We start from the raw sequence: 10,981 nt of genomic DNA on the forward strand, positions 1-10,981 counted from the left end.
ACAATGCTGCAGCGGGAATTTCCCCAAATCCATTACTGATATGAAAAGGCACCGAGTCTGACAAGCCCTTCTATGGAAGGGCAGCAAATATTTTTTCTTCCTCAAAGTCCGGCTGCCTTATTTCCCCCGATATAACTTTTCCTTTGGAAAATTACGCTCAAGAACATTCTTTGAAAGTTGGGAATGCAATTCTAACCAACTCAAAAAATAATCTTCAGTGTCATGAAAGTGGCTGGAGTTATTAACAAAAGGATATAATCCCACAATCTCCTGCCCACTTCCCACCAGTAATTAGTTACTTGTTGAATATAGTTTACGCTGCAAGTAATTTCTGCTATTAATGTGAGAGCTGTTCTGGTTAATCCGACGCGAACTTTATCAAATGTGTACACGCACAGGATTTTACAAGGGTAAACTCACTCCATTCATTGCACCAAAAATACATTTTAAGTGGAAAGTCTTCCTGGTATGAGCGAACTGCATGAGCTTTGAACTTTGGAAAAAAAAATATATACATGCTGTTGCAGTCTGGGGAACTTTTCTCCCTATCGATCTTTAGATATGAAAGCACAGCAGAAAGTTCTAACAAGCCAGAACTCAAATCAGATGTAAGAAATTTTCAGGGGGCCACTCTATTCATTTGCTCAAAGCACTGCCCAGCAGAACCTTCCTGCAAGTGTCCTCAGGACGAGCGATGCTCCGGCTCCCTGAGCCCTGTGCAAACCGCAGCTGAACGAGCAAACCTGCCCTCGCAGCACACGAGAAGGAGAAAGCAGCGCTTGGGATTCCGAGGTTTTGTTCTGCAGTTTCAAGGCTTATCATGCAAACTCGTCCCCAGCCCGGCTCGCCCACCCTGTCTCGCTCGGGTGCGAAGCTGCTGCCAGGGCTGGAGACCCCGGCAAGGGGGAGGGCAGCTCAGTGCTAACATTAGTAGTATTATCACAGCGTTCTGAAGCCTGTTCCACCGCTACAAAACACACCCTCTAGGCAACTTACTCAAAACTTAGCGTCTACTCATGTAAACCAGCCATAATCTACAACTATTATTAGAGGGTGGGGGAGGCTCCTACAGATTTTATAGTGAAGCATACTGCTTTTCCTAGAAAACCGGTCGGTCTTTGTTAAAAACAATAAACTTTGTTATTTACTTGCTTCACTTACGATAGCCATGCAAACTAAACAAAAGCTTCGCTTCCATGCCATCATTTCAGGCAAAATCCAACTTCGCACAAGCACATCCTTTAGCAACAGGCAGCAAAGCTGCTCAGTTAACATTCCTTTCTCACACTCCCACTGGCTTTCATTTGAAAATGACGTGCAAAATCAGATCAAAAGACTAAAACCAGAAGAAAACGGCTACTTTTAAAAAGGGTGTTTTGATCTGTCCCAGCTACTAAAAACAAAACCAGCGAACGTCAAAAGATGCGATCGTACAAAGTGAAGATGTGAAAAATCCCTCTCTGCTTTCCCAGCAAGATAATTTCCATTTCAGCTTTCCCTTTCTCTGCTCACTTTAAGAAGTCCCAAAATTCTTTCATAGGAGGCCGATGAAAGATAAATTTTAAAAAAATAACGTTTTATCCCCAACTCCTGCTGCAAACTTCAAGAGGAAGTAGAAATAATATGGGAAGAAGAAGAAATACGTTTACTGAGATGAGAAAGGAGATTATGCTGAGCAAAAGACAGAACTCGAGAGCTCTCAAAGCGCACGAAACTCAGGTAAAAAAATATACAGAAAAAGTCGCCTCGCAGGAACCAAATGACTTTTAAGGAATCTTTCGGCACAGCTACGCGAAGCGAGCGCTGCTATATTCGCTGGTTGACGAAGAGGGGGTCCCGGGGATTTTGGAAGCCGGGTAAACGCTCATAGAGGCAGAACAACATCCCGCAAACTTTCCGACTTGCTTTCTCGCACGGAGCCGGGGACCCTCTCCCCGCGTTCCGCCCCTGTGCAGCCGAGCGCTCCGCCACCGCACCCGGTACCGCCAATCCCGGCCGGCCCGGGCCAGGAGGCACCGCCGGAGCGCGGAACGGCCGCGGGTGCGGAGGGGAGCGCGGCAACGCTTCCTCGGGAAGTTGCCGTGGGGAGTCCCCGGTGCTTCCGAGCGGCGGGACCGAGTGGTGAAGGGGGAACGGCGGCGCTCCGGCCCTCCCTTACCTGCCCGGTCGAAGCGCTTCTGCCCCGCGGGGCCCTCCGCGCCCGCCGCCGCCGGGTCCCCTCGCTGTCCCCCGGCGCTCGCCTTCCTCATGGCCGCTGGGAGGGCCGACCGGCGGGCGCAGGGGGGGGACGCTGCCCCCGGGCCGGGTGTCCGCGCCGGCCCCCGCCTCCCTTCCCGGCGGCGGCTCTCGCCGGCCACTTGTCACGCCGCGTCCCGAGGCAGGTACGGGCAGGGGCACGTCCCCTCCGCCGCCCGCCGGGCTGCGCTGAACTCCGAAATCCCCTTCTCCCGGGAGGGGGGAGGGAAAAGCGGCAGGGGGGAGTGGAAAAAAAAAAAAAAAAAGATAAAAAAATATTTCGCACGCTCCCTGTCCAAATCCTGGCGGACACAAAGGCGGCGTTTATTCGTCGCTCAAGGACTTGGGGAGGAAAGCGGAGAAAAACAAATAAAATAAGGGAAAAAAAGGGATTAAAAAACCAACCCCCGCTCTGCCCGGAGCTTCCGCGCTGGCGGGCACGGAGCCCCTCTCCGGCGCGGAGAGTGCGCGGAGCCCGGCGCGGCGGCGGCAGCTCCCGGGACGGGGCGATCCCCTCCGCGGCGCGGCCCCGCGGCGGCAACTTTTCCGCCTTCAGGAAGCTTTCGGTGCAGCCGGAGGCCGGGGCTGCTCAGCAGCGGAGCCGCGTCCCCCGCTCGTCGGGACTGCGGGAGGGTGGGGGGTGCTGGGGTCCGCGGGGGTGTTGCGGAAGGGGGGGGGGGGGGAAGGCAAGAAAGTGGGTGCCCGGGGGGGGTTTTCCGCCCCTTTCGGGGGGACGGCGCCGGGCAGCGTGTGTGGCCGGACGGGGCATCCGTCCCGCGGGGCTCCGGGCTCAGCCGCCCCGCGGTAGCCCCACTTTGTTCCCCCGCTCCGCGGGGCGCGGAGAAAGGCGCGGGGGGCGCGGATCCATCTCCCGCGGGCTCAGGATGCCAGACCGCCCCGCGGGGGGAGGGCGGAGGGAAAACATCAAAAAACGGAAAGAGTTTGGAGTTTCGTTAAGAAACAGGCGAAACAAAACGCTGAGTTAAAAAAAAAATAAAATAAAAGCCAAGAACTTGGACCAAAACCCCAGAAGGAAACCCCCCGGCCGTAACTCCGGGAGACCTTGCTGTCCTGCTCCGCTGCCCGGCGCGGTCCCGTCTCCCCGCAAGGTAAGTTGATCTATTTTGTGTGTGTTTGTGTTAAAATGTGTGCGAGGGAGAGGAGAAGAACTCACCATTTCGCTGGGATAACAAGGCCAGATCGGGGTCGGATTGGAAATGCTGAGGCTTCGCCTGCTTCCTCCGCGACATGCTGGCTCAAACATCAGCTGGGGCAGAATAAAAAATTACTAAAAAAAAATCTTCTCAAAATTACGGAAATCGAGCCTCCCCCCCCCAGCCTCCCCAATCCTCCGCGCACCGCGCATGTGTCCTGCTATAATTATGATTATCAATAATGCATTGCGATTAATCATAGAGGGGCTCTTTGAAAGGCGATTGGCACATGGCCAGCTCTATTCAAACCAGCTCGCCTTAATCAATTAGGCGCTGATTTGCTGGAGACCCTTGTCTCTCCGCCGCTCCCACCCAATGAGTCGATCCATGTGGCAGGAGAAGGGGCTGGATTTCCCCAAAGCTGTTTGGATACAGTTTAACCCTCTTAGCAACCAGCTGGGGCTGCATCGCGCCATCCCGGTTACTATAGGAATGTGTCTCCCCTCGCCCCTTCCTCCAGACCCGACGGGCTCCCCGCGCCGCCCTCCCTCCCTCCCTCGCTTTTGCGCTGCATTTCACTTTTTTCTTACTTTTTAAACATTTTTAATGTTTTCTTTTTTAAACCTCCCCCCCCGCCCAAAGCCCCGCGGACGGAGGGCAGGGTAAGCAATAATCGATGGAGGGGAGGGGACGTACGGCTGGGGGGGGAGAACCCCGGCGGTGCCCGGCAAGTGTAGCCCGGGGGGAGCCGCTCCCGGCCCCGCTGCCGCCCGGCCCCGCCGCTCGCTCCGTCCCGCTGCTGCAAAAAGTTTCGAGTGGGTTTTTTTGTGGTTTTTTGTTTTTTGTTTTTTTTCCCTTCTCGTCTCCGCATTTGCAAATAAAGATCCATTCTCGCCCTCCCCCAGCTCTCACCCGCCTTCCCCCCCACAACCCCTTTCTCTTTCCATATATCACGGGCCCGAAGGGTGCTGAAAATAGGAAGGGTTTGTTTTTTACCTCACACATTCCCAGGACAATTAGGGCGCCGCTGGGAGCGGCGGGAGGACCGGGAGGCCGCTCCGCCCCCGCCGCCGGTTGGCTGCGCCCCGAGTCAATCCGGCTGGTGGCAAGGCCGGGGGGGGGCGGGCGGTGCGTCCCGCTCCGCTCCCCTCCCCTCCGCCTTTCCCTGCCCCTCCCGGCGCCACGGGTGCCCCCGCTCACCCGTGGGATTGCTCCTGACTTTTGTTTCCCTCTCGGACACGGGAGACCGAGCGATGCGCATCTGCCTGCCGGCGGCGCCCGCGGCCGCGCAGAGCTGGGCGGGGGGGGACGCGGAGCGGACCGTGGGTCCCCTCGCCGGAACTTGTGGCCGGGGGTGCGCGCAGCCGGAGCCACCGCGGGCGCTCCGCGGGGCCCGCCGAGCTCCGCGGAGTTGGGCGCTGGGCTGCGCGGCCGCGGGCGGAGGCGCTGGGGCTCCGCGGGCAGAGCGGGTCCGGCTGTCGCTGCGTTCCCCCGGGTCGCTGGTTGTGCCTAATCCCGTATATTTCAAGCACCGGGACCATGCGGGCACTGCGCTCCTACCATGTAATACACCGCGCATCAAACTTTTACGCTCGGGTGTTACTTGCAGAGGAGGAATCTCTTACAAGCGAATTTCACGGTCTTGAAATAAAAACTATAGTTGAAAGAGGCTGCAGGCGATGCTATTTTTAATATCTCGGCTATCCAGCGATACACGGACACTGCGGATAAACGACGCTCTCCGCTCCCCGCACCCGTTCGCGTGTCACTGCTCCGGGCATGAAAAGTTACTCCGGAAAATAAACCGAGCTGGGAGAAGCGGCCGCTCAGGCGATTTCTTTTTCTCCACCCTGACCCATCTAGTGTTCTCTCCTCCCACTCCCCCCACTGGATTATTTACTCTGCTGTTGAAGCTACTCCTTTTTCCCGTATTAATATTAACAAACTCTCTGTAAAAGCAAGAGGCTGATCAGATACAACTCATTTCAATTTCAAATGAGCCGGTAAAACCTAGAGAGCGAGCGAGAGGAGAAGGGAGAGAGGCAGAAATCTTCCCATTCGAGGAACCGGCTCACTCGCGTTTTCTTCTCATTATTAAACGAAAGAGACTGTAAAACGTTTAGCGAGAAGGGTGGAAAAAAAACAACAGCGGCAAAAAAACACCCCAAACAAACAAACGCATACGAACCGAAAAAGCCTCCCAGGTGCCACTCCAGGATTTGCAAAGTAGACACTGACGCTTCTTTTCATTCCTGCACAGGGCGACCCCCCTCCCTCCCCGCAGCACCGGGTACAGTAGGTTTTGAGCAAAAGACAAACGGAGCCATCAGCGGGGCTGATGTTGAAGAATGAAGATAATAATGTTGCTATAGGTGGTACTTCACATGACATTATTTTTCACTGAATATTTAAAGAGGTGGTTCGGCAGAGATGGATACACTCCGCGCAGGCTGTCACTGTCACCCTCCTTACCCCGAGACAGTGGCAAAGAAACCGAACCTAAACGTATAGAAACGTACGCGTTACTTATAGCTCGCCACGCAGAGATGCCCACAAAATACCCACGCTGATCTATTTACACGTGTGTCTGTATCACTCACTCCATTAGCTTCCCACTGTTTCTAATCTAGCCGCTCTCCCAAAATTATTCGCGGTTACAATTTCATTATACATTTGTCGATTAAGCTTAAGACAAATTTCCCCAGATGCGCGGTACCTTTTCTTCGTGGCTGGAAAAAGGCGGCCGTGGACTGGTAATTAAAAAGCAACAACAGGGAGAAAAACAGTGGGTTAAAGAAAAAGAAATTAATCTGGAGAAATTAAGTTTTATAACTTTTTTTTCCCCTCCCGTTTCTCTTCTCCCTCGCTAGTGTATAAAGCGGCGCCTGGTATTTCATCTAGGACCGCTTGATTATTTATTGTTTGTTTTCCTCTCCTTCGCTGGGGGCCGGGAGGGGTGGGGAAAGGGTGGGGGCAGAGCAGCATTGCCAGGGCTAGAGAAAAATCGGTCTTTATTGTTGTTGATAGCAATACATCAATTAAACGTCATTGTCGCTAACAGAAGTTGTGAGAGTTCACAAGCATAAATACTCTGATCTTGGGTTTTCCCTCTCGAAGCTCCAAATGACAGTGACAGATATTTTTCCCTCCCCGCTACACCTTGGAGATGTTTTTTAAATTTTTTTTCCCTCGGATTATTCTTTTTTAATGGAGGTGGGAGGCTTTCTAATGTGCTTCAATGCAAATCAGCCCGGCTGGAAGACACCCGTGGCGGGGATCGATCTCCAGTTCATTGAGATGAGCACTGAAGGGAGATGGTAAACAGGGGATAATTTGCAGTTCATTCTGCTGAGAGACGTTTTCAATGAGATGCAACACACTAGACTGGATTATTGTTATTAAGGTTTGCGATCAGACACAAACACCCTCAACACGCAGGGGTTAAAAGCTACACAAGCCCCACATAGTTATAATACATCGTTAATAACGATCCGGGGGGGTGGGAAATCCAATTGATTTCATTTTATTTTATGTTTTTTTTGCAAATCCCCCCCGCTCCGGAGCAGCTCGGAGGGGCCGGCTCAGCCCAACCTGCGGCTCCGCGCCGGCTCCGCGCTGCCCCGCGCAGGCACCGAGCGCCGCCAGGAAAACGCTTTCTCTCCAAAATCGAACCATTCCCGTTTGCACACGAATTAAATACCCGCTTTGCAGTTAGCGGAGCAGTTGGGGTTTTTTTTCCTCTCTTCCTCTCTATCTTCTATGTTCTCATTTTTCTTTCTTTTTTAAGCAAAAAAAAAAAAGGACACACTGCACAAGTTTCAAACATCGCTCCGTCTCGACTAAGCCGTTTTCCAGCTAACACACGTTACATGTATTTTAGAAATGTGTGTAATTAGGGGCTTCCAGATGCTGCAGTCAGCTGGGAACTTGGCTTTGTGCTCCGATATATAATAAACTTTTGAGACGGTCCTGGGGCGCAGCTACCCAGGGGCTGGGAGCACCAGTTATCTGGAATTGTTTTATTATCAATAGCCTGGATCACGCTATTCAATAAGGACACTGCGAGTGCTGTGCCTGTGTGGGTTTAGGTATGAACACTTTTGTGGACATGCTGGCAGCACCCCCTCCCCGCCTCCCCAGTTCGCCTTGCTCTCTTCTTTATTTTTTTAATTTATTTTCTACTCGTAACGTCCCATGGAAAATAAAAAAAGGACGGAGGGCACCAGAATTGAATCTTTCCCCATTATTCCTGACAACTAATAATTGATCATTGCTCACAAACACAAGCTTTTAGCCGCATAATTGAATCGTAAGCAATACGGGTTGAGCCAAAGGGGAAAAAAAATACCTAACAAAATAGAGGGAAAGAGCCTCCCCCTGTGTCCCGCAAAGGCCCGGGAATGGCGGTGATGGGAACCCCCCCGCCGCCGGGATGAAAATGAACGTGACTCATGCCAGAACCGGCCAAGGTGGGACCGTTTCATTCAATTCTTTCTTTCCACATTTGCTGCCTTTTGTTTGACCTGATGCCTGGCAAATTTTTACACCTAGCTGTCCCTTTTGAGTTTATTGATGAAGGTGCTTCTGAAATGATTATCAAGAGATTTACAGCCATCACTACCCACCTACGGGAAAAGTAGTAAAATCAATCCTTCAATCAATCAGACCCCTCTGTGAATATCTTTTTAATCTGCTCTTTTAGCTGTTTTATTACAACGCGAGCATTAAATATGTTTGTTTCGAATTTAACACGAATGCCTCCGAAGGACTCTGTCAATTTAGACATAAATCATGAAGTAAACAAGCTGGATGGAAAATCCTCTTTCTCGGGCAAGAGAGTGAAAAACCGAGGAATAAAAAGATACCAGCAATATCCCACATCCATGTACAGGCAACTATTCTGTATGTACAGCCCACAAGGAAGGAAAAATACAGAAAGGTAAATATGCAGCACTGCACAGGACTTTCAGACACTTTCGCATGACTACACAGAGAACCTAGAGAGTGCTAGTGATTACAAATACTCTCACATCCTAAAGCCTATCATTAATTCCTCTATTAGATTTTTTTTTTTTTAAAGAGCAGAATGTCTAATTTCCCATATTAAAAATAAGCTTTTAAAAAAATCAAATACCATACACTTGAGAAAATTTTGCTATTTCAACAGCATTATTGATCCCAAGGTATAATTCTAACCTTTATATACCTTTTTTTTTTTTTTTTTTTTTACATTAATGAAATAAATTAGAGGGTATTTCTGGCAGGCTGCTCAAGTCAGAAATCTTTCCCACTGATTTGTTAAACACTGGTCATCATGTATGTACAGAATGAGTCTATTAGTTCTATAGAGAAGCAAGAATTTTATTTGATGCCACAGGGGAAGTTTTCTCTGCAAGCCACATGCCTCTACATCACAGTTTAATTTTGGTTCTTTTATATATCCTAGTGTATCACAGCCAAATAAAGGCAGCGTGTGCCTCCATCAGAGAAACAGAAGTTTAGAAATGAAGCGACACAGATTTCTTCTTAGATATAGATTTTTAAACACCATTCGAGGCTGCAAAGACGTCTTCCAAAGACATATTGTGATGTCTCTCATCACTGAAATAACTCTGGGTAGAACAGGGGAAAAAAAAGACACTGAAATATGTACATGTCAAAAGAAGAGTCATGAAAAAAATCCATCTGATACTGGATGATGAGATGTAACTACCTATCAGTCAAGATTTCCTCCAAACATCTTGCTTTAAGAAAAGTGCCTTTATACAGTAGGAAAACTTCACAGCCACAATTGCTCCGCACCCGGTATCTATTCACGAGAGTCTCAGCATCGTTTTTTTGTAAAATATCATAGCTATCATTTCTTCATCAAAGCACTATTTAAAATGGGATAAAATATGGAGGTGGAAGCCATTTAAAAGCAAATGAAGGAGTAGGACTGAGGGTTGTATTTTCCAGGATTTCTAAGGAAAAAGTGTTCTTAAAAAAGTGTTCCCTACAGATTTACTTACCTTCAAAACAAAATTACACAAAAATTCTGTAGTCTGTCAAAACACAAATACAAGGCCAAAATATCACGGGGCAATTGTCTGTGAAATAGAACATACAGACAATTTGCTACATGGCAATCATCTAACAAACTAAGACCTGTTGTCACAAAAAGATTCCCCTGTCAAATCAGATTTACAGAGCGTGCGTTTTTATTTATATTTTAAGGTTTCATTTATAATGTGGAGAACGTGCAGCGATTATGGGAGAAAAATGTCTCAGACCTCAGGGGAAATGTCACTTGTAGAGTCCCCAATTTCTTACCTGATGAAATGAACCCGACAAGCATTTTCGTGACATATTTTTGATTCAAACACCGTGCAAGTATTTGTAAGTACATAGGTTTTGTTTGCATAATATTGAGGTGCCCTGATTAACGCGTGGTGTTTACAACGTGAAAATTGTCCTACTCTGCATCAACGCAAGACGCCGGCTTGGCAGCCGCTAGTCGCAATAAAGTAAATGCCTCATGAATAATGTTCTGCTTTCTGTGCCTGAGCTACGTAGAGTCCTCAAGATCCACGTTTTTGCCCCAGTTCGGGCCAGCCTGTTAATGGGATTGCAAAATGGATCCCTGCACATGCGTTATCTGGGTCTTGTGGGGAGCCCGTTTCTTCACAGAGCCGTTTGATCCCCCAGCCGCAGTTTTACAGTTTTCTTCCCATTAGTGATCATTTAACATTCGCGTGGCAACAGCAGCCATTGCTCCAAGAGTTTCTGATTTCTTAGAATAATTCTATAGGAGGAAAGAGGGGGAAGAGTTGAGCACTGAGCTGCCAGCCAGCTCTTACTGACCCACCAGCAGCTACATCAGGGACCCAGAGACAGCCTTGAGAACAACTGCTCCATCAAGCCGAGCTCATCCAGTTGCCACCTAAAAGATGAAACTCACCATTTCTTTTCCTTTCCTAAGAAAAGCTCCAATCACAAGAGCAGTCCTCAAAAGGAGACTTAAAAAAGACCATTTCTCACAACTCCGGAAACCAGATTTGGGTTTGCAAACATTTTCTTTTCCAATCTTTATGTGCTTTATCTGGTAAGCTTGGACTTTCAGCCTGGCTGAACAAATTATTTCTTGAATCTCACCCTGAGTTACATATTCCGTGTCACAGTTCTCCTTCACAGAATTTCAAATTCCATCTCAAATGGAGTGTCCAGGATTGCAGAACATGTTTATTTGCATGGTGTAAGCAGCTTTCTGCAGTCTAATGCTCTCCCTGGGACTGTACATGGTCACCAAGATCCTCTGAGCTCGCTCCTCAACATTGACACACTTGAAGTGCTGCCCAAATAAGAATTTAAAGCTTGAGCATGTTTTAGATCATCCTAAAGGCACTTAGTGCAAAATCATACATGCAAAGAGAAATGTAGCCCCAGTCTGTACTGGTTCAGCAATTCAACCATCATTATGTGACATACGTACTGCAACGGGCAGAGCAAAGGGGAAGAATCAGCTTTGAATGTAAGACAACACAGTACATTTAGGAAGAACTTACTTCAGACACCAGAGCTTATTCTACATCCATTCATAAAGCTGTGGGATA

At 49.1% G+C, this 10,981-nt stretch overlaps 1 protein-coding gene across 2 annotated transcripts in view; it reads right to left on the reverse strand.

Annotated features, from left to right (window-relative positions):
• Positions 1 to 3,485, reverse strand: part of SALL1 (spalt like transcription factor 1) — a gene marked incomplete at both ends in the record, with an annotated part of 13,472 nt that extends 9,987 nt beyond the window's left edge. The window contains one exon of one of the 2 annotated variants that reach the window (XM_082062973.1): positions 3,410 to 3,485. In XM_082062973.1, coding sequence (XP_081919099.1) covers positions 3,410 to 3,485 — 76 coding nt within the window. Of the gene's footprint in view, positions 1 to 2,158; positions 2,250 to 3,409 lie in introns of those variants that run through there. The other variant, XM_082062972.1, reaches the window with a different exon arrangement.
• Between the last annotated feature and the right edge of the window lie 7,496 nt (positions 3,486 to 10,981).

This window comes from Streptopelia decaocto (genome assembly GCF_964273445.1).
Source record: "Streptopelia decaocto genome assembly, chromosome: 11".
NCBI classification, from domain to species: Eukaryota; Metazoa; Chordata; class Aves; order Columbiformes; family Columbidae; genus Streptopelia; species Streptopelia decaocto.